The 25,123-nt window shown below is 33.8% G+C and overlaps 1 protein-coding gene across 6 annotated transcripts in view; it reads left to right on the top strand.

Moving 5' to 3' along the window:
• The window catches only part of GKAP1 (G kinase anchoring protein 1), a 66,240-nt gene extending 41,505 nt beyond the window's left edge, over window positions 1-24,735 (top strand). For 4 of the 6 annotated variants that reach the window (XM_053656409.1, XM_053656408.1, XM_053656410.1 and 1 more), the window contains 4 exons: window positions 13,647-13,748; window positions 17,122-17,185; window positions 20,905-20,975; window positions 21,904-23,788. In XM_053656409.1, the coding sequence (XP_053512384.1) occupies window positions 13,647-13,748; window positions 17,122-17,185; window positions 20,905-20,975; window positions 21,904-22,047 (381 nt within the window). In that variant the 3' untranslated portion in view covers window positions 22,048-23,788. The other 2 variants (XM_037153793.2, XM_037153795.2) reach the window with 2 other exon arrangements.
• Window positions 24,736-25,123: the final 388 nt, after the last annotated feature.

Consider the following 25,123-nt stretch of genomic DNA (forward strand, 5'->3'; position numbering starts at 1 on the left):
TGGAGTAAGTTCAAAGCACTCAAGAATGGCAAAAATAAAGTAGCAGATACAGATGAAGCATTTTGAGGTTTGCATGTTACTGTATATTTAGAACTTGAAACTGTGAAGCTTGGAGGTTATTCTTTTAGAAGGCGACTTGGAGCCCCTAGAAAATATGAAAGAAATTATTGAAAAGAGCATTAATATTTGTCTGTTTACTCTGCCTTTCCATTCTAAATGAAAGTTTTGCTGGATAGAGTAATCTTGGATGTAGGTCCTTGCCTTTCATGACTTGGAATACTTCTTTCCAGCCCCTTCTTGCCTGTAAGGTCTCTTTTGAGAAGTCAGCTGACAGTCTGATGGGCATTCCTTTGTAGGTAACTGTCTCCTCATGTCTTGCTGCTTCTAGGATTCTCTCCTTCATTTTAATCTTGGCTAATGTAATTATGATGTGCCTTGGTGTGTTCCTCCTTAGGTCCAACTTCTTTGGGACTCTGAGCTTCCTGGACTTCCTAGAAGTCTATTTCCTTTGCCAGATTGGGGCAGTTCTCCTTTATTGTTTATTCAAATAAATTTTTCACTCATTGCTTTTCCTTTTCCCCTTCTCGTACCCCTATAATTCGGATGTTGGAAAGTTTAAAGATGTCCTGGGGGTTCCTAAGCCTCTCCTCACTTTTTTTGAATTCTTGTTTCTTCATTCTTTTCTGTTTGGTTGTTTCTTCCTTCTTGTCCACTCTATTAATTTGAGTACCAGTTTCCTTTTCATCACTGTTGGTTCCCTGTACATTTTGCTTTATTTCACTTAGTGTAGCCTTCATTTTTTTCATCTAATTTGTGACCAAATTCAACCAATTCTGTGAGCATCCTGATCACCAGTACTTTGAACTGTACATCTGAAAGGTTGGCTATCTCTTCATTGCTTAATTATATTTGTTCTGGAGCTTTGATCTGTTCTTTCGTTAGCGCCATCTTTTTTGTCTTGCCATGCCTGTTATGTAGTAAGGGGCAGAGCTTTAGGTGTTCACTAGGGCAGGGCGACCCACATGGCTTGGGTGTGGTGCTGTATGTGGGGGTGGGGTCAGAGAGGGAACAATGGTTCTTGCTCTGCTCTGTGCCGCATTTGAGTCACTTTCGCTGCTTCCCCCAAGCAAACTGGGCCCTTCTGGTGCTGATTCTCAGTGGGTGGGCTTATGTACATTCTAGGACCCTTTGGGTCTCTCCAGTGAACTCTCTTGTGAGGCTGGGAATTTCTCCTGGCACCTCAACCCCCAAAGGTGTTTCCAGTTGGTGTTTTGAGGTTTTATTTCCCTGAGCTGGGGCCCTGGGTTGTATAGTCTGTCTTGCTCCCCAGTTTTGCCTGGTTTATCTGGCTTGGTCCACCAGCCACCTTGTGCACCAGTGCCCCTTCACAGTCCTCCATTTCACTGGGTCTGCCCGCTGCTGCCCTACAAGCCTGGGGTTGCCATTCACTGCTTTTTTTTATTTTTTGGCCATGACCCCTCTCACCCGGCTGCACCCCTCCTATTGGTCTGGATGAATATGTCTACTTTAACCCCTTGGTTGTGGGACTTCCATACAGTTCAATTTCCTGTCAGTACTGGTTGTTTTTTTGCTTCTAAATTTTTGTTGTCCTTACTTTGGTTGTTCAAGGAGGCACATTTTTGTGTATCTACGTGTCCATCTTGGCCAGCAGTTCAGTTGCTTCTTATATATACCCTGACAGAGGGCCAAAACCACAACCTACACATGTACCCTGACCGGGAATCAAACCGGTTACCTTTTGGTGCATGGGATGGTGCTACAACCAACTGAGTAACATGGCCAGGGCAACCTCGGAGGGCCATCCTTCATTGCCTTGAGATAGAGAAAGAGACATTGATTTGTTGTTTCACTTATTTATACATGCATTGGCTGCTTCTTGTATGTGTCCTGACTGGAGATTGAACCTGCAACCTGAGCTACCCAGCCTAGGCTGTTTTTTTTTTTAAATAAAATTTATTGGAGTGACATTGGTTCACAAAATCATTTAGATTCCAAGTGTAAAACCCAGTAGATCATTTGCATCACTGCCTTGTATGTGCATTGCCAAAAGCAGGTCTCTTTTCCATCCCCATTTGTTTCCCCTTTGCCCTCCTCCACCTATCCCTACTCACCTTTCACTCTGGTTATCACCATATTGTTTTCTGTGTCTATGTGTTATATATATAATATGTTTGGCTTTTTTTTTTTTTACCTAATCCCTTCACCTTCTTTTAGTCCAGCCCCCTCCCCTGCCAGCTGTCAGTCTATTCCATGTACCATGCCTCTGTTGCTATTTTTTGGAACTGCAGTTGTTAGGGAAGTGAAATCCATAGGCTGATCAGTTGCCACCATCATGCTGTTCCTTTCACATAGAAGCTCAGCAGTGTTTTAAGCATATTGTATTTGTTGCTTTAAATGAAATCTTGCTGTAGTATACTAGAAATATTTTTTGAAGCAGTAGACTTAGAGTTATATCTATACCACACATAGCAATAGAGTGACTTAGGGGCAAGTTATTTAATTTTGCTGAGGCCATGATTACTTTGTGGGGAAATCATTCTTCTCATGGTATTGATGAGATTCAAATGAAGTCATGTTTGTGTAAGTTCTTTGCAAAATACAAAGTTCTGTACAAAATTTTTAATGTAATTTGTGTATGTATTAATAGCACTGATATAAAAACTTTAAAAAACACTTTTTAACATAATGTGAAGAGAAAAGGATGAACAGTTATTGAACTGTTGGGTCATTGGCTCACAAATTCAATTAAGATGGGTAAAATTAGGAGTATTATAACTCAGGAATGGAGGACATAGGTGAAACCATTGAGAGCTAGAGTAACATTTACTTCAGTCTGACTTCAAAACAGGAAGTTAGAGAGAAGCAGTGCTACTTTTCTTGGAGAATATGTAAATTTTGTAATTTTATGTAATTGAGTAGGTTGTGATAAATTGTATCTCTATCGTTGATGCATATGATTTATATAAAATTATTTTAAAATGTATTAGGGGTGGGCTGGGATGGGAGTAAAAGACAAAAAACTGTACTTGAACAATAATTAAATAAAAAAATGTGTTAGAAAAGATTGAGCAATAAGAAGCAACAGTAATCAAACCAGTGTGGTATGGCATAATTGTAACCATAAAGGTTAATAGAATTAAGAGTCTAGAAAAGAAACCTTTACATTTATGTTCAAGTGATTTTGAACAGGGATGCCAAAAGAATTCAGTGGAGAAAGAATAATCATCTCAACAGATGATGCTGTATATCTGTATGCAAAAAAGTGAATTTGGACCCCTTCCTCACACCATGCACAAAAAATAACTGAAAATTGATTACAGATCTAAATGTAAGAGCTAAAATTATAAAGCTTTCAGAAGAAAGTACAGAGTAAGTCTTTGTAACCTTGAGTTATATATGGTGGTTTCTTGGAAAAATTGGACTTTGTCAAAATAAAAAGCGTCTGTGTACAAAGGACACCATCAAGAATGTGAAAATACCACCCACAGAATGGGAAAATGTATTTGCTAATTATATATTAGATAAGGGACTTGTGTCTTGATTATATAAAGAACTCTTAGAGCTCAAAAATAAAAAGCAACCCAATCAAAAAATGGGCAAGAGATCTGAATGGACATATTTCCAAAAAGATACATAAATGTCCAATAAGCACATGAAATGATACATCAGAAATTCAACCCAAAACCACAATGGAATACCTCTTTACACCTATTCCAGTAGCTATAATAAAAAGACTGATAATAACAAGTGTTGGTGAGAATGCAAAGAAATTAGAATTCTCATAAACTGTTGGGATTATAAAATGGTGTGGCTGCTTTGAAAAACTAGCTGGAAATTCCTCAAAAGGTTAAACATAGAGTTACCGTATGTCTCAGCAATTCTATTTCAAGGCATATACCTAAGAGAATTGAAAACATATCCATAGAAAAACTTGTGAACAAATATTTATATAATAGCATTATTCATAATAGCCAAAAATGTAAACATCCTAAATGTCCATCAACCAATGAATGAAGAAATAAAATGTGGTATATCCATCAGTGGGATATTATTTGGCAGTAAGGAATGAAGTAGTGATACATGCTATAATATAGATGGAGCTTGAAAATATTCTGCTAAGTGAAGGAAGCCAGTCACAAAAGACCACATATTATATGATTACACTTATATTGGCTGTCTAGAATAGGCAAGTCTATAAAGACAGAAAGTAGATTAGTCTTGCACAGGGGACAACTGAGCGGGGGTGCAGGGGTGCTGTATTAGGAGGAATGGGCAACAACTGCCAATAGATTCAGGGTTTCTTTTGGGGGTGATAAAAGTGTTACAAAATTGATTGTGGTTCTTGGCTGGATGGCTCTGTTGGAGTGTCCTCCCATACACCAAAGGTTGCGGGTTCTATTCCCTGTCAGGGCACTTAACCTAGGTTGCGGGTTTGATCCCCAGTCAGGGCATGTATGGGAGGCATCTGTTCAATGTTTCTCTCTCACATCGATGTCTCTCTCTCTCTTTCTCTCTCTTTCTGTGTGTGTTTCTCACTTTCTCTCTAAAATCAATAAAATATCTCAGGAGGATTAAAATTATTTTTAATTGATCGTGGTTATGGTTGCACAACTCTGAGCACATTTAAAACCATTGAATTGTGCATATTAAATGGGTGGATTGTATGATATATGGATTACAAAAGATTTTTTAAATCAAGCAACACCTAATGCAAAAATTTGAAGACAAAAACATTTCAAAATGTGTCACTACTGTTTATCTTGAAATAGAGAAGAATTATATGGTTGATTGTCTCTCAGTTTTCCATTTTCTTTTCCTTTCAGTGGCTGACTAGGTTTATTAAATGCATACACCTTTGTGTTGAATGATAGTAAATCATAATTCATTTTTGACAGGAATTGAGTTCTCAGACTTTATCACATGATGGAGGATTCTTCAGTAGACTGGAAGATGATGTTCATAAAATTCTTATTAGAGAAAAAAGAAGAGAAAAGCTTACAGAATATAATGGAACAGATAATTGCGCAGCTCATGAACACAACCAGGCATGTAAAATAGAAGATTCTCTTAAAATCACAATAAAATTAAAATACATTTTTTCTTTTTTAAAAAAATAAGCAGTGGAATCAAATTATGATTCTATTAAGTTATAGCTTTAGGATTTGTCTTAGTCATAGATGTTTATATTAAAAAGTGTCAAGTGAAGTACTTCATTCATTGAGGAGTAGCTATTGAGCATGTGCTATATGCAAGGAACTACTGTTAGGTTCCAGTGTAGGTGAGTAGGAATACTAAGATGGTGGAGACTGTCCTTTCCTTAAACATTCAAGAGTAGTGGGTATTGGAGAAAGTAGACCTGTAAAAAAATATCATTTAGCATGATGAAGGTTTTAAGAGAGATATAAACAATAAATAGATTCTGAATGGAAAAGGTAATAAATCACTTGGGTGAATTGTGAAAGGTATATAAAGAATGGAGAAAGCCTAAGAGAACTGCAAGAACAAAGTCCCAGAGTTATGAAAGGCCTTAGACTGAATGTTCAGGAAACTGAAAAATACTGCATCTAAGAAGTGTAGAGTTAAGTGTGTGAGATAATACAACCAGGGAAACAGATTGCAATTAGATTATATAAAGATTTTTTTTATGTGGAAATAAATTAGTATTTTATCCTGTGGCTAGAGGTTGCGGACTGTGGCCCTCAAGTCAAATCTGGTTGTGGCCTGCAAGCAGTCTGTTTTTCTAAGTCCCACAAACTATAAAAATGGTATTCACATTTTAAAAATATTATATTTTAAAAATATTGTTTAAAAAACAAGATATTATATAGAGAGACCTCTAAGTGTATGTTTTTACCACAACTTCTAGTCTCCTATCTGCTTTCTCTTAAACTATGAACCTGTTTTTTGCCTTATGTGTGGATATTTTCCCATTACTTCCTTGATTTTCTTTTATTCCATGCTTGCCAGTATGCAGCATTAATCCCTGGGCTGCCAGGTATTGCTGAAAAACAGTGCTCATGTTTTGTTCTGAAAATCATTGCTAACTTTTACATATCCTTATTTATACTTAAGCTTCTTTTTGATTCATCTCTTTCTGACTCTGACAAATTCCTACATTGGCTATTCCAAATTCTAAAAGCCCATTTCCCATCTTGTCACTCTCTTCAATGGATGTTGTCTCTGTTTCTTAAGACTGATAAATTCAATCATTCAACAAATTGAACACCTACTGTATTGTTTTATAGGACATGAGAAGTCATACCCTTAATAAATTTATCCCAATGCAGCAGTAACATGGGTTAATAAATAATACATAATTCCACATGAAAATCTATTTTCAGTTTAGTGGGTAATCCTTATCTGTCCTGAGGTATGTGTGAGCTGCTGCTTTTTTTGCATTGAATTAAATTTAATGTTTTCCTGTCTTGCCTCAACTGTCAAAGTTTATGTACAGTCCAAGCAACCATATTAATTTAACATTTGTGGTTAGCATATTTGCTTTCTTTTACATCGACCATGATTTTCCCCTTTGTGGTTCATATCTTGTTATTTTTTAAGCTATCAGATAGTTTTTGGATAGAAAGAATGATATTAGTATATTTCAACAAATATCTCAAACCGTTTGTAGAACAAAATCGGGTATGTATGTTTAATTAAATTATTAATATTAATGATAATATAAAACCATGGGACATTACAATATGGTAGGAAGGCAGAAGTCTTTGAAATCAAACAAACCTAGTAACAAAATATAGCTTCTAAGCTATAGTTTATCAGCTGTATCACATTGGGAAGGAATTACCTGCCTTTCATGTACTGTTAGGAAAATTAGCAATTATGATTTAAAGTGTTTAGTAGAGCATGTTGTATACACAGTACACATGTAATAGAGAATTATTTTTGTACAAGGTAGAAAATGGTAAGTCCAAAAAAAGGATAAAGCATGATAGTAATTCGCGTGAATGGAGATCAGAGATGGCTTTCTTAGAGGAAAATAGCTTTTGCATTATTACTTAAAAGACAGTAGAATTTGGACATGCAGAGATGAAGGAGAAAAAACTGAAATGTTATGAGTAAAAGTATTGAGGCAGTGAAATATAAACTAGTTTAATTAGAAGAGGATTATAGAGGAATGTAGTACCAGGTAAGTTTGGTAAGGTAGGTTAGAAAACATCATGGGAGATTTAAAGTCCTGAGTTATGATTTAATTAGTAAATAGTAAAGAACTTTTGAAGGTTTTTGAGTAGAGAACAAAGTTATGTATGATAATACTAATTTCTACTGCAGTGCCTATGAAAATGTAAATGAAGAACTTCAGATAGGAATTAGATAATACTCGGTAATGTTATGGCTATAAAACAACAACAACATACTAATGGTAGTGTAAATTGGTATAACTATTTTGGAAAACAATTTAGCATTAACTTTTAAAGTTGAAGATGATGGGCGGACTGTAAATTCTAGAAATTCTACCCTAGATTAAACCCCGGAAATATGTTCAAGAAGAATGTTGAAAACTCAGCTGTTTATAATAAGAAAATCAATAAGAAGATGAATGACAGCTATACTTAGCAACATGAATGAATATAAAAAACAATGTTTTTGTAAAGATTTTATTTATTTTTAGAGAGGAGGAAGGGAGAGAGAGAGAAACATCAATGTGTGGTTGCCTCTCATGTGTCCTGCAACCCAGGCATTGTCCTGACTGGGAATCAAACCAGTGACCCTTTGGATCGCAGGCCTATGCTCAATCTACTGAGCCACACCAGCCAGGGCTAAAAAACATAATGTTTAATTTTAAAAAGTCACCAAATAATAGTTTGATGCCATTTATATAAATTTCAAAAAGTAGAAAATTTAATATATATTTTAGGGAATACACATATATGTAGTAAAAGATTAACAGGAAGAGAATGACAAACATAAAATTCATAGCAGTAAAGATATCTTTAGGGGGGAAGGGCTGGGGTTATGACTGCAGGGAGGTACATGGGAGATGCCCAAAGTATTGGTAATACTCAGATTCTTGTTTTCATTAAATGTATTGTGGTAACCTTGGTTAATAAGTTTATATAGGTTTTAACTGTACAATTCCATGATACACCTTCTGTAATATTGTATTTTGTGGCCACCATTCAAAGTCCTACTTTCATTACCATATATTTGACGCTCTTTACTCTTTACTATTATACTTCCTACCTACCTTCCCTCTGGTAACCACTGTCCTGTTGTCTGTGCCTGTGAGTTTTTGTTGTTTTTTTGTATGTTCATTTGCTGCTTTCAGTTTTATATTTCACATAGAGTGAAGTCATATGATTCTTGACTTTTTCTGTCTGACTTATTTTGCTTAGTATGATATTCTTAAGATCCATATTTTCACAAGTGGCAGTATTTCATCTTATGGCTGAGTAGTATTCGATTGTATATGTGTACAGCATATCTTCTTTATCCAATCATCAGTTGAGAGATACTTCAATTGTTTCCATGTTTTAGCTGCTGTGATTGATGCTGCAATGAACGTAGGCGTGCATATAGCTTCACAAATAAATGTTTTCAAATGTTTTGGGTAGATACCCAGAAGAGAGGTTGCTGGTTCATATGGTAGCTCTGTTTTTGAGGACCCTCCCTACTCTTTTCATTGTTCAAAAACCTAGCTGCATATTGCATTATTTTTCTTTTCACTGTACCTGTATAATTCACGTATCTATATATGTGAAATTTTTCATAACTAAAAAATTTAAGGTCTCATGTCATTAAGTGTAATTGGAAAAAAAAGATTGAGGCCATTATAAAAATACTCTATTTCTCTTTTTACCTCCTTCTACTCCCCATTGTATGCTTTTCTCAGAGAAAGAAAGCTCTTTTTGTCAAGGTTAAAGTACTTTTTTACTGTATATTTATTAACATGGCAGGAATTTTTAGAGGTGAAAAATAACTCAACCTTAATTTGGCCATTCTTAACGCAACATTTGGTTTCATTTTTGACTACTCCTTTTCTAGAAAAATGCCACATATATAGGTATTTTAAAACAATTGTAACAGTAAGGAATATAGTTTCATAGTTCTTTTGTAAAGCATGCATTATATTCTGTCAGATCAACATGCTGTAATTTGCTTGGTCCATACCCTATTCTCAGACATTTAGGTTGTTCAGAATTGGTCACCTGATACTCACTGAATATCTTCATGTATTTAATTTTTTGATGAGTTATTTCCTTGGAATGAATTCTTTAAAGTAGTGATTGTGTCAAAGGACATAAACATCTGTGTTGCTCTCAATGTGTATTAACATTGTCTTTTTTCAGCAGGATGATTTCTCCACAATTTCACTAGCATTGGGTAGATCATCCATTCCACATCTCATTTGCCTTTATGGCCTTCAGGTTTCTGTTTTATTAATTGCCCTTATAACATATTTCACCTTTTTATTCAAGTGATACCTTGTGCTCACTATGTTGAAACTCAGGCTTTATCATCTACTACTCTCCAAAGCAACTGTTTGGCTAGACTTTTGTCATTTCTGTTTTTGGTTTTATCATTTTATCTAGGTATCCAGACTCTAAACTTCATTTTTCATGGCTTGGGAAATTTTAACCTTTGAAATATTTTTCAAATCTATCTTCTTTTCCATATCCTTAAACTTCAATGTGTATTGAATCAGCCATAGCATGTTCTTGAATAATGTGGTTACATTCAATGTTGTTTCATTTGAATATTGATATGATGCCATAGGAACTTAACTGTTGCTCATGATAAAAATGGTTTTGTTATGTGTCATTTCGTTCAAAGTTGCAGAACCTATCCATGACCTCAAGTGAGGACTTATAGTGTCCTTGACCTGACTTTTCAAGACCTTAGGCTGTACTTTTCAAACTGCGAGTCTCAAATAACTTAACAGGTTTTGAAATCAGTTTAGTAGACTTTTACCAGAATTTACAAAAATAAAAAATGTCACAGTGTATCTCTTTATATGTTATGAAATTGTTTCTCTGTATATTTTATTGTGGTCCTACTTTTCTGTGGATATATATACCTTGCCCCTCAGTGATATAGAGACTGTTATATGGACCACTTTTTAGTTAAACAAAGATGGTGAGCATTTCAGGTCATTAAGTAATTCTTGAACATTAAATAATTAAGTTTTTAATAATAAAATTGTTTTTATTTACCCACACTAAGAAAAAATATTTTAATGTATCAGTTTGACATAACATTTTTTGCTTACTATTGAAATTATATATTTTTTTATGTTTCTTGCTCATATGCCTATCATATTGTCTGTGACTTAAATATTTCCAGATTTTCATTTATTCTTTTATTTTGGGAGATTTTTCATCAAGTTAAAGTCTCTCTTTTTAGTTTTCTCTCTTCAGTATCATGTGCAGAGGGCTTTCATACTCAAAGATGATATTTATGTTTGTATAGATACTATTTTCATACTATGTGGTTTCATTTTTGAAAATTAAATAGTATTTCATATTATTATTAAGTGATTACAGATGTGGTGAATTTTTAAATGTAGTGAAAAATCTTTCATAATATCCCATCCTAAGAGAGTCAGTTATTAAAGTTTTATGTCTTCCTAGCATTTTTTTCTTGGCATGTAGCATTACAATTTTGGGATCATGTTAATATAATTTATAGTTTATATTATCCTATGATTAGGCATTTAAACTAATGTCTTTTTTTTGTTGTAATAAATCTCCATGAATGTTAATAGATGATACTCTTTCCCTCATTTCTAAGATAAATTCTTAGAAGTGAGATTCCTGGACCTAATAGTATGTATATTCTTTTTTTCCCTTCTTTTAAGTATTTGTTTTTTAAAAGATTTTATTTATTTTAGATAAAGGAGAAGGGAGGGAGAAAGAGAGGGGAAAAACATTAATGTGTGAGAGATAATGTTGATTAATTGCCTCTCGCACACCCCCAGCTGGAGACCTGGCCCAAAACCCAGGCATGTGCTCTGACTGGGAATTGAACCAGCGACCTTTTGGTTTACAGGCTGGCACTCAGTCCACTGAACCATATCAGTCAGGGCTAAATATTTCATTGATGTGTTATCACAGTGTTTTTCCTCTTTGCCCCTCACCAGCCATCCCTCCTTCCATTCCTACAGTTAATCCCCTCACTGTTGTCCATATCCACGGGTCATGCATATACATGTTCTTCATGCATATACATACCACTCCATTCACCTACTATGTATATATTTGGTCCACCCACCTTATTCCTCAAACTAGAAACTTGAAGTGTCCATCTTTCTCACCTGCCACATTCAGCCTCTCATCAAGTGTTCTTGATTACATTTCCGAATAATTTTTACATGATACACTACTTTCCATCTAAACTGCTTCCACCCTAATCAAAGGCATAATCTTCTCTGGCCTGGAGTTGTACTAGCAGTTAAAGGGGTCTTTCCACATCTCATACCCCACTCTGAACCATTTTCACACATCAACCAGAGTCATCCTTGAAAAACATATCTCTAACATAAATCTTAACAGTTCTGTTCAAAATCCTTCACTGCTTCTAAATGCAGACCCTTTTTATAATCTACAAGGCCCTCTAAGATTAGGCCTTTACCTGAATAATCCACATTATTCCCTTTTTATCACTATGCTTTTTCATAGCTTGAAAACCTCAGTTTCTAATTGCAGCATTTTTTGTTACATCTGTCACCTGCACTAGATGAGTCCTACCAGGGCAATGTTTTCAGTTCTGTTCCCCATTGTATATCCAGAACTCAGCAGCAGTGAGGAGCTCACTGCATATTTTTCGAATAATTTAATGTTTCCACTTACTCATTAGATGAATAGAACCAATTTATACAATTATCAAAAGTATGATTTGGGGTTAATTTTTTTGTATTTAAGTTTGTTTATTTTGGTATATGGTGCAAGATGAAGGGACTTGATTTTTTCCCAGTTAGCCACTTGTCCTATAACCTACCATTATTCAGCCTTTTTCATTTCTTTAAAATACTATATTTATATAACAATAAATTCTTATGTGTTAAACCTCTTTCTGGGCTGGAAACCAGAAAGGCCACATTTGTGCTGCCTGTCACCTACCAGACCCAATAAGCAGAGACAGGGATTGAATCTTCATGGGCATTTTATTCACATGGCCAGCGATCTGAGAAGATGGTGGGTTTGTACCCTAACAGACCATCTTATGTACCCTTTCAAGCCACCCTTTTTTATAATGGGGCAAAACTGTAGGTAAGGGATTTTGGAATTCAAGGGAAAAAATTGTAGATAAGGAATTTGGAATTCAAGAAAGGGGGTTAATTAGGCAAAGGCTGCAGTCTGGCAATTTCTCTAACAGCCTTTCATTCCCCAACCAGTGATTTTCTTTATCTGTGTCCTGTGTCCTAGGAGATTTTCTTTATCTGTATCCTGCAAGGCAGACTGTCTCTCCCTGGGACACAAGGGACTCAGATACCACCTTGATTGCTTATGGTCTCTTCTAGAGCACAAAGGTCAATGGCTTGTGCTCTCTTGGAGTCAGGGGGGCCATCCTGGGTTTGAAGAACCTGCAGTTCTTCAAACAATAGTTTTTTTACATGCATTAACTACTAGGCTTATTAACTATTACCTCAAACTAAATTTTTTGACTCTTGAGTTCCCCAAACTTTCTGTTCTATAACATTGCTGTCAACCTGGGTGCCATGATCATGCTATTTTAGTTACTTTTGCTGTACAGTATACAATTATTAGGCAAATTTCTCTTCATTGTATTACTATATTTCCATCCTGTATTCTCCCATATGAACTTTTAACTATCTTGCTAAGTTCCAAAATACAAAATCCTATTGGAATTTCAATTGAAATTGTATTGACTTTACAAAGTAATATATTTACTAATATTTAGTATTTCTATCTACAAACATTTCTGTTCTTTGTCTTTTTCAGGATTTTATACTTCTCTTTATGGAGCCTCAAAATTTCTGAATTTTATTCTTGGGCATGTTTTTTATTGCTATTGGGAGAAAATGATTTTTCTAGTTGTATCTTCTACTTGCTAATTGCTGATAATAGAGAAAAGTTATTTTTGTTTTTTATTATTTTGTGTTTTTTCTCATATGTTTTCAGTTTTAGGGGGTCTTAAAGATAGACTAAACTTGTCACAGAGCGCTTCTAATATGCTTATTCATGAACATATCATTTCAAAGCCCTGATATTATTCTAGAGCAGGGGTGTCAAACTCATTTTCACCAGGGGCTACATCAGCCCTGTGGTTGCCTTCAAAGGGCTCAGTGTAGAGCTCCTTGCCCCTAGTTAAGGAGCACTGACATTTATACAGTCCTAAAATTACATTCAGCCCTTTGAAGGCAGCCACGAGGCTAATATGGCCTGTGGTGAAAATAAGTTTGACACCCCTGTTCTAGGGTATGTTTGTAGTTTGAGATTAATCATAAATATCTTACTTGCATGAATATTTGTACATAATTATATCATTGAGTAAAAGTAGAAATATAGTCAACAGTTTAAAGTCACTTTGGAAAATGAACTAAAATCAAGAAAATTGGAATTTTTTCTCTTAAACTTTTCACAAAGAGAAACTGTAAACCAGAATTAGCAGGTTATCTTAGTTCTAAAATAGTATTTTTCTCTCTTCAGGAAGTAGTTCTGAAAGATGGCAGGATTGAAAGACTAAAGTTGGAACTTGAAAGGAAAGATGCTGAAATCCAGAAACTGAAAAATGTGATCACTGAATGGGAGGTTTGTAAACTAGTAATCTGTATAGTTTCTGTTTTTCTTATATGTAAATATGTTTAATGTTTGAATGATAGAAATAATGTTTCTTCTGTTTAGATTTTTAAATTAATTAATGATATAAAATTGGAATAATTGATTTATTTTATGGTAAAATATATATAACATTAAATTTGCTGTTTTAACTATTTTAAGTGTATGAGTCAATAGCATTAAGCACCTTCGTAATGTTGTATAGCCATCAACATTGTCTTTTTTCAAAACTTTTCATTCTTCCAAACAGACTCTTGAACCCATTAAACAGCTCCTTATTTCTTATTCCCTGCAGCCTCTGGTAATCTTTAGTCTCTGTGATTTTACTTATTCTGGGTACTTCATATAAGTGGAATCATATAGTACTTGTTCTTTTGTGTCTGGCATATTTCATTTAGCATAATGTTTTCAAGGTTCATTCTTGTTTTAGCATGTGTCAGAATTTCATTCATTTTTATGACTGAATAATACGCCATTGTATGTATATACCACACCTTGTTTATTCATCTACTGATGGACATTTGCATTGTTTTCACCTTTTGGTTATTGTGAATAATGCTGCTATGAACATTGGTGTACAAGTATCTGAGTCCCTGCTTTTAATTCCTTCGGTTATATAACTAAGATTGGAATTGCTGGGTCATGTGGTAATTCTACATTTAAATTTTTTAGCAATCACCAAACTTTTCCATTAACAGCTATACCATTTACCTTCCCATTAACAGTGCACAAGGGTTCCAGTTTTTGCACATGTTCCCTAACACTTGTTAATTATACAAGTTATGTTAACTATAAACCTACTTATTATTCTCTTTCTTCCTTTCCTTAGGCTTTAAAAAAAGCCTATTTATTCATCTCAAGTATCTTTCTGGGCTGTGCATATATAATAGAGAAGAAAAGATAAATCAAATTCTGCCCTAATGAGTCTTCATTTTCTTTCTTCCTTAATTCCCACCCCTTTCCCTTAGCTTTTTCTTTGTTGCTTATATTTTTCTTAGCATTTGTTGAGCACATAACCATGTCCCAGACAAGAGAATACAAGGATGAATTAGCAAGATAGTCTAATGGGAAAGATAAACATACAAGTAATTGCAGCATAGACTTTATCATTGAGATTTGACTGAATGCCCCAGAGCACAGAAACAGGAATGAATTAATTTTTGCTATTGAAAATTGGTAAGGACATTACAGAAAAGATGGGGTTTCCAAGTTGAGAGAATAGTGCATACAAAGGCATGGAAATGGTAGGAAATACATTGTTGCTGACATTTAGAGAAATGGGAAGTTGTAGAACAGGGGGGGTCAAACTCATTTTCACTAAAGGTCACATCAGCCTCACAGTTGCTTTCGAAGGGCTGAAATAATTTTAGGACTGTATAAATGTAACTACTCCTTAATTGTTAAGGAGTTGAAATTACAGTCAGTCCTTCGAAGGCAACCGTGAGGCTGATGTGGCCCCTGGTGAAAATGAGTCTGACATCCCCGTTGTAGAACATGAAATTGGAGATGTTAACTAGGGTCGGAATCTAGAAGGCAATTGACATGAAAATTGCTTTTCGCAATGGTATGCACATAGCTGAGGGCCTGGATTGAACATAATCTGGTAAAACAATTAACAGGTATTGAGTGTAAGAGCAGGAGTACATTTTGAACTAGTTTAGGTGGTGGAAATAATAGACCTCATTTTGGATATGTTGAGTATGAAGTAGCTATGGATGCAGCATAGGTATTTAGGATACAGTAGAGCACAGTGGAGTCAGCATATTTGCATTTATTTAACTTAACTTTAATTACTCTCTTTCATGAAATTAAAAACACCAGTAAGGGCACTGTATATTTTATTTGTGCTATTTATTATAAATCACATGGTACTAGCATTTTATAATTTTGTTTTTATAGATAATTTACTACTTATAATTGTGTATATTAAATGTTATTTTAATGGACAATTGAAAGAATTTTCATGGGTAATGTTTCTCACTTGCAATTTTTACTTTAAGTGCTGATTTCAGACACTAAGGCTGCTCTAAGAGATGACTCCATGTATACTGATCTGGACTTTGAACAAAAGGCTTGTGCTAGAGATAATTTGCTGAAATACTAACATTGAAACCCTGATAGTTAGAATTTCATAAGATACAGTTACATATTCACAATGGATAGATTTCTTTATTCATAGTGAATATAGCTACAGTTGACTATATAAGGTTTCTTCTTCATATTTTTATGTTCCCATCTGACTTACCTTTTTTATTCGTTTTTAAGATGCTCAGGAATCCTACTCCCTTTTAGTTATTATTGTGCTTGCTTCTGTTCAGTGCATCAGCAATTTACTCAGCAGTGTATTTAGTAAAATCCATCTTTATTGGAGTTGACTTTAAAATACATTAAATTTGTTTTACAAGAAAGACTTTGAATATGGTAACCTCTGTACATATATCTTTGTACATGATGAAAGAAGAAACTAGTTTCTTATACTGATCTGTTTCTCTGATTTCTTATTTTTCTATAATGTATTAAATGTTTTGTTTTTTTAATGCATTAAGTATAAGTAATTCAGAGCATTGAATAAATGTAGTTTAGAGTGAATATTCTTTGGAATATGGAGGTTAATGTGGAAACACAGTTTCTCTTGTTCATAAATGTAATTGTGTCATTTATGCAGTCTGAGAAGAAGCTAAACCATTGGAGAAAAAAATTAAAAATACTTAAAAGATATTTTAGTAAATTAGTCATTCATATCAGTGAAAAAATAATTTTCACAAGTTATTAAAATAATATGTTAGTACATTTAATCTTAACTGAGAACACATGGCTGTGCTGTATAATTTAGTAGCCACTCTATTTGTGTACCAAAATTTAAAGTTAAATAAAATAAAAAATGTATTTTCTCAGTCACACTAGGTGCATTTCCAGCAGTTAACAGTCATATAGTAGACAGTGGCAGATATGAAGCAGATACATAAAATTGTAGTGTAATACTGGATACTCATGGTATAGAGCTATGAATCATTTTTCTTTTTGTTTTCATCACATTATTTTAAAATGCTAAGGGTTTTATTTGAGGAAGGAAAGAAAAAAGCTTCGGGAAAATTTAATATTCTGAGTTTTCTCCACTTTTATTCTTCTCTTTTATTTTTCAGTCACCTATAATACTAATTTCTATTATCATCCCAGGTATTTAATTTAAGTAATAGACAGTTCTCAATACACTTTTCCTCATCCTGTTTCTTTCAGAAGTGACTTAAGTCTTTGGGCAAGCTAAGAACGCATAGATTCATAAATTGATAGTAAATCATCATATAATTTACTTGACAAAATTAAATCTTTTTTCTTTGATTATTAGGCAAAATATAAAGAAGTGAAGGCAAGAAATGCACAGTTATTGAAAATGCTTCAGGAAGGTGAAAGTAAGTAATTTGGGGGGTTTTAGAATTAAAAGTTAATCTTAAAAAATATTTGAAGATAATTTTTCAAGATACATGATTAACTGAACAAAATAAAAAGGTTTCCCAGAGTGATGCAAACTGAATTGTTGCTGGTAAATTTTTATTACAAGTCACTCTTACAGTACCTTAGATATTATACACGTTTATAATTATTCATATCAGAGAAATCTTGAAATTTCAATTCTTATAAATTATTAGACTGCAGTTAGCAGGAAAATAAGAATAATATTTGCTTAAGATTCTACTTTTTTTATTGTTGTCTAAGTACAGTTGTCTCCATTTTCCCCTCACCATTCTCCCCTGCCCCACCCACCTCCACCTCCCACTCTCAGTCCTACCCCCACTTTGGCTCTATCCATGGGTCCTCCATTTGTGTTCCTTGACAACTCTTCCTCATTTCCCCCCTGTAAGTTGATGTATGAAAATCCCAATTAATCAGTTCCATTCCTGATTATGTTTACTTACTGACACAACCCTGAAAGTTCTACAAAAATTGTTCATTCATTATAGAAAAAATGTGTATAAATTTTTAATATAAGGTTATACAAACGAAATTAAAAAGACAAAGTCATGAATAAATGAGAAAATCTAAATAGACAAAATTAAGTCTGGTAAACAGTTTTTCCTGTTAATATATATTAATAAAACATCAAATATAGCTCCTATATCTCTGAACCCTCTCCCACATACAGCACCACAATACCCTGCCTGGCAAATACCTAAGGCTCCACCCCTTACTACATAACAGGCAGACAGAGACAAAAAATATGGCCCAAAGGAAATAACACATCAAAGCTCCAGAAAAAATACAACTAAGTGATGAAGAGATAGCCACCCTATCAGATGAACAGTCTAAAACACTGGTAATCAGGATGCTCACAGAAATGGTTGAGTGTGGTTGCCAAATAGAGAAAAAAGCGAAGGCTATGAAAAGTGAAATAAAGGCAACCAACAGTGAAGGGAAGGAAACCAGGACTCAAATCAGTGGTTTGGACCAGAAGGAAGAAAGAAACATTCAACCAGAACAGAATGAAGAAATAAGAATTTTAAAAAAATGAGGGGAGGCTTAGGAACCTTCAGGACAACTAAATGTTCCAACACCTGAACCATAGGGGTGCCAGAAGAAGAAGAAGACCAAGAAATTGAAAACTTATTTGAAAAGATAATGAAGGAGAACTTCCCCAGTCTGGCAAAGGAAATATACTTCCAGGAAGTCCAGGAAGCTTAAGAGAGTCCTAAAGAAGTTAGACCCAAAGAAGCACACACCAAGGCACATAGTAATTACATTACCCAAGATTAAAATGAAGGAAAGAATTCTAGAAGCAGCAAGAGATAAGGGGACAGTCACCTACATCAGACTGTCAGCTGACTTCTCAAAAGAGACCTTGCAGGTAAGAGGGGACTGGAAAGAAGTATTCCAAGTCATGAAAGACAAGGACCTACATCCAAGATTGCTCTATCCAGCAAAGGTTTCATTTAGAATGGAAGGGCAGATAACATGCTTCCCAGATAAGGTCAAATTAAAGGAGTTCATCGTCACCAAGCCCTTATTACATGAAATGTTAAAGGGACTTATCTAAGAAAAAGAAGATAAAAAATACAGTAAAATGACAACAAACTATCAACAGCTGAACCTAAAACAAAACAAAACAAAACAAAAATAAACCAAGCAAACAACTAGCACAGGAACAGATTAACAAATAGAGGTCACATGGAAGGTTATCAGCGGGGAGGGGGTGGGGGGAGAATGGGGGAAAGGTATTGGGAGTAAGAAGCATAAATGGTAGGTAGAAAAAAGACAGGGGGAGGTTAAGAATCTTATGGGAAATGGAGAAGCCAAAGAACTTATATGTATGACCCATGGACATGAACTAAGGTGGGGTGGGGGGGATGTTGGAGGGGTTACAGGGCAGAGGGGAATAAAGGGGAGGAAAAATGGGACAGCTGTAATAGCATTAGTGAATAAAAAATAGAAAGATATAACTCCTGTTATACTCTGTAGTGCTTAAGAAGTGTGAAACTCACTTTGAAGAATAAGTAAATAAGGCCAAATAATATTTCAAATATGAAGATACTAGGAGTGGAATTGTCCAACCAAAATTTAAATTATATTATTAAATAACAGTTATCAAGAAAATGAGTAAAAGCCAGAAATCCTGTCCAATTTAACAGAATACAGGCTTGAAGTAGATTCAGACTCACTTTTTATGACTTTTCTATTTTTTATGACTGTAACTATTATATAACTGAACTATGATGAAATAGAAGTTAAAGAGTGATGAGGAAAGGCATTATTTGAAAAGTTGATATCAACTTCCTGAGATTCACTGAGATCAGTTCATGTTATTGAGTTTACGTGGATCATTTAATGAATAAAATTATGAAAATAAAATAAATGTTTACAAGGTATGTTTCTAATTGAGTAAATTAAGGATATCACTGGATGCATGTTTTTTAAATGTGAAATAAATATTCCTTAGCTAAAAAAACATTGTAAAAGTTGAAAAAATTAACTGATAAAAGCTTATTCTGAATAACAGATTAAAAATGGCAACCAGTAGATAAAATTGGTGTACATACTCATACTATAAATAATCCAAGTAGAAAAATTTGATATAGGACCATTACATGAAAAATACAGTACATAAGGTCTGTGGGGAAAGTGGAGTTAGAAGCATACAATGGTAAAAACTTTCTCAGTGAAATATTTTTAAAAGATGGGCATATAATAAAAACTGCGTAACAGTTATAGACAGTTATAGTTTTACCTCTTCAGTTTCTCTTAGCTTGTTTTCTCCCTCTTGTTTTAAAATTGTAGAATTAGATTTTCATTTAGCAGTCATTATCATGGAATTTGTCAGCAATGTGGAAATTTTTAATGCTTAGGAAATGTAGGGACCAAAATAATAGATCTCTTCTTCCCCAAAGACAAAAAAAATCTCTAGACAAATGAATAGTTCTGAGAGACCACAGGTGTTATATGATCAGCTGTGTCACAGGCAGTACATTTATTTGACAGTGTTTTATTTGTATAAAAATAATATAAAATTTTTTTGCAGGCCTTATGGTGTACTTACCCTGGCAATTTAATAAAACAAAGAGAAACACTACATTTTTAATTTTTATTTTATTTTTTAGAGATTTTATTTATTTATTTTTAGAAAGAGGGGAAGGGTAGGAGAAAGGGAGGGAGAGAAACGTCAATGTGTGGTTGCCTCTCACATGCCCCCTACCTGGGACCTGGCCCACAACCCAGGCATGTGCCCTGACTGGGAATTGAACTAGTGACTCCTTGGTTCGCAGGCAGCACTCAGTCCACTGAGCTGCACCAGCCAGGGTCACTGTACATTTTTTTAAATATTGAAGATTAATCAAGGTAGTTAAAGTTTTCTTTCTACATGAATTTTTTTATTGTGCCCTTGTCCTTTTTACTCTTTCACTCTATTTGCGCAATTAATATTTTAATGCTATAGAAAATGTAAAATTTCCAGCAACACTGCTGTGGTGATAATCAGAATTTGCCATTGAAAAATAAGAGCTTTATAGGGTAGAAATACATTCATTAAATATGAGGACAATTATATTAGCCCGACTGCATTGCTATCTTGGGTCAGTAATGTATTGTTAAATTATTTGAGTGACTGAAAATATTATACTATTATTTTTCCTTTTCTTGTCAGTGAAAGATAAAGCAGAAATACTTCTGCAAGTTGATGAATCACAAAGTATCAAGAATGAGCTGACTATACAGGTAAGGGAAACTATACAAGACTGATGTTCTTAAGCTGTGCTTTAGTCTTGAATTATGAAACTTAACTAAACAAAAATATAGCTATTGACACTGCAACAAAGTCATATAAATTGGTAAACACACAGTACAATATATAGATGTTGTATTATAGAATTGTACGCTTGAAACCTATATGATTTTATTAACCAATGTCACCCCAATACATTCAATAAAAAACACCAAAAAGAAAGTAATATAAATGATACTTCATTATTGGTATTCAATATGTATAGCAAGTGAATGAAGATTCTGTTTACTGTGTAAGGGAGGTAGGTATTTCCTGAAGAATAAGGGAAATTAAGGTTGTATTTTTGGTGATATGGACCATGAATATAGAGGTAGAAAGGGCAGGCAGAACTTATCTTGCTCTTGGACTTGATTTTCTCTTCTTCCCATCCTTATTCTGTCGTGTTAGAACAATGAGCTTGTCTTAGCTATCTCTAATTTACAGCTAAGTAAAATGTCTAATTGAAAATTGGGGAGGTGAGGAGGGTTCTTCTCTGATGCTCATTTATCCGATAGTCAAAAATCATTATTGTGAATAAGTAATAATAATTAAAGTTATTATATGTATGGTGCCAGGTGGCTGGTACTAGAAATGCTGAGGGGAACATTTTGTAAAGTATATGACTGTCTAACCACCATGCTGTTCACACCTGAGACTAATACTATATATATATATATATATATATATATATATATATATATATATATATATAAACATTCAATATTTTATATTGAATATAAAATCAATATTTTATGTTGATTTTAGCAATATTTTATATTGAATCATATATATATATGATTACACAAAGCTAAAAAGTGAATTAAGAGTATTTGCCTAAAAACACAATGAAATTCTTTTTTTTAATTGAATATTTGGTTATAGGTGGCTTCACTCCATGCTGCATTAGAGCAAGAAAGATCTAAAGTGAAAGTTTTACAAGCAGAGTTAGCCAAATACCAGGTATGCTTTTATAATTTTGACAGTGTTTTCATCATAAATAATACATTTGAAATAGATGCTATGTGATTGAATAACTGCACTATCTTAGGCCAAAATTTATTCACCAGAAATATTAATTTTGTTAAATTTGTTATATAATACACATTTTTTAAATGTAAGGTTATTCTAGGTGTTGGTATTAACTAAAGTATTAGCAGTAACTAAAGTATTTCAGAAAAATCCTTGCTACTACATAGATGATATGGCATCCATGCCATTGACTCATACTGAGGAAAGGCATGTAATGACATTTGTCCCATTATATAAGTTTAATCACTTAGGTATAGAAATATCTTTTAGATGTCTTCTTTGTAAAAGTATATTTTCCATTTTGTAATTAATAAATGATATGTGGAGTGATACTTTGAGATTGTGCTACTATCCTTTTCTTTTTACCCAATGGTTTAGCATCCATTGATGATATTTGTAGCAGTTATTTTGATGGTTGCAAAATAGTGACTTTTCTAATTGTGTCATTTCTTCTGCATTCACAAGCTGGCATTCAGCATTTTTTTCTGGATGGCGCAGTAAAAAATATCAGTGCTTTTTTTCAGTATATGTGTATGTGTACATGTGTGCATATATAAATACACACATTTATTTGTATGTATGTATGTGGGTCTAACTCATGACATAAAATGTGTTGATTAAGGTGGGGTCATAGTCAGAAAAAGTTTGAAGGCCACTGGTGGCCTATAGAACATTAAAGTTGTTTACCCCCAGCTTTGATATCAGTCTGGGAGGGAAAATTTGCCTGGGAGGCTCTGAAAATGATTTTTGAAATTTTTTGTGTGTTTTTTTAATCTTGTTCAGGAGCAAGGTAAGATTTTTAAGCTGTAAAACATTGGTAAATTAATTTCTGTTTTCTTGCTAACAGAAAGTAAATCTTGTTTTTAATACATATCACACACATCTCAGGTCCCATATAACCTTTTAATACTTATTTTCTCTGAATGAATTCTTGCAGAGCTTTCATTTGTCCATAAATAACAGTGTCTCAGACTTGATTTTTTTAAAACAAAGGTTGATAGAGAAATGTTTTGATCACTAAGAGAAAAGTTATATGCTGAAAAAAACAAAAAATATTTAAAAAAAAAACACAGAGAAGCCGCCACCATTATTAATTTGGCCTGGGTTTCAAGTGCCCCTGATATAACCACCATTTTCAGAAAGGCACTTTCCCAGACTTGGCTGATCATCAGAATCACTTGGGAGCTTTTTGAATTAGATAGTTTTGACCATCCCTGGTAATTGTGAATAAATAGGTCTGAGACAAATTCTAGACATCAGAATTTTTAAAATATTACTACACAGGTGATTCTAATGATCAATTAAATTTGGGCACCAAATGATCAACTAAATATCTGATAAAATGTCTAGACAAAACTTGCATTATAAATTGAATTACCCAAAAGGGTAATGAACTGAATTACTAAATTTGCTGACCATATGGAATAAATTGTTTTAGAATTGATCAAAATTTTTATTTTAAAAACAATCTGGGACAGTCTAAAAGAACTTTAAAAAATAAGATATTTGTGATTTTACTAAATCTAGGCTAGTTCCAATAGATGTAATTGATTTTTACAACTACTTTAACTATTTTTAAAAATAACCCTGTAGAAATAATTTAGTAGAATGCACATTCAAATTTGCAACAAACTCAAAAAGGAAATTGCTTCCTTCTCATACTCAAAAATGCCTTCAGTTTCATATATTCTTAATTTGCAAATGCCCCAGAATGGTATTTCCTCAATAATTTGCCCTATTTTTTTTTACAGGGTGGCAGAAAAGGGAAAAGAAACTCTGAATTCGACCAGTGTAGGTGATTGCATTGGCCTTTGAGGTCAACACAAAAATAAAAGTTTTCAGGGTTTGGCAAAATGTATATATTTAATGCTGTACAACTGCTAAGCTATGCAGTTTTTGTTAAAGAAATACTTAAAATAATTAGCTTACTAACAGTCTATAATTTTTGGTTTTTGGCTTAAAGTGAGAAGAAGAAAAACAGAATTCCAGCAGAATGCAATGATTATTGTTTACTATTCATACTTCATATCACTTTAGTTTTTCATCAGTCAATAAAATTAATTTACTCTTCCATTAATATGTTTGGTTTTTGTAAGTTTCAGAGACAATGTGAAATTATTATTTTTGCTATAGCACAATTAATTGGATTTTTTTTAATTCAGTGAATATTTACTCAGACCTTTCTGCATGCTAAACCTGTGGGACATACAAGATGAGTGAAAAGTGGTTGATATACTCAAGTAGCTTATTCTCAGGGGAAACAGAAGGTGGAGGTAGGAAAGATAACAACAAAAATAATTATCATACAAATAAGAGTGTGATATCACAGTTTTTGGAAATTGAGAAAACTTGTATGAGATAGTTTTTCTGTAAATTTGTTGAAAAGCATCCAGGGAAAAGGAAGAAAATATGGGCTGAAATATTTGTTTAAAGAACAGTCTGGCTTGAGGACAGAAAAACGACATGCTGAGAATAGTGTTGATGTGGGGGAGAAATGAGAGATCTTTTGTTGGTATAACAATTACTAGAATAATTTGTAGTTTATGGCATTCATTTTTCAGTGTAGTCAGTGATATACAAATATGATACATTAAAGTACAAAGGACAAAGATTTTTTGGTTGTATAAAAAAGATGAATATATAAATAACTGCTTGTGACCTCCAAAACCAGCATTACATGAAAGATTCCACTTTATGACGGTCTTTGAAGAAAAAATACTTATTCAATAAATAAACAATATTGTTTTTATGTCTGGCTTCTTCCATGAGGTTACATGAACCTTGTAAATTTTGTTACTGATCTAAAGTAGGGGTTCAGCTGCCCACTGCCTCCAGTAGGCAAATTCTAGAGGCAGAGGCTAGTGAGAAAGCAAAGAGGTTTTTATTCAAATGATGTACAGTCTGGGAGAATGGCAGACTCTTGCCTCAAATCTCATCTTCTCCAGGAAACCCGGAGGAAAACTCAGCCATCCTCAGCCAGAGTAAAACCAAAGGCAGTGTCCAGAGTTCCTTCTCCTGTTTAAAGTACCATCCCTCGGGAACCACAGGTGGCCACTGAATGGTCATTCAGGCA

The sequence above is a fragment of the Artibeus jamaicensis genome, unplaced genomic scaffold (genome assembly GCF_021234435.1).
Source record: "Artibeus jamaicensis isolate MK-2021 breed Jamaican fruit bat unplaced genomic scaffold, CSHL_Jam_final scaffold_1964, whole genome shotgun sequence".
In the NCBI taxonomy this organism is placed as follows: domain Eukaryota; kingdom Metazoa; phylum Chordata; class Mammalia; order Chiroptera; family Phyllostomidae; genus Artibeus; species Artibeus jamaicensis.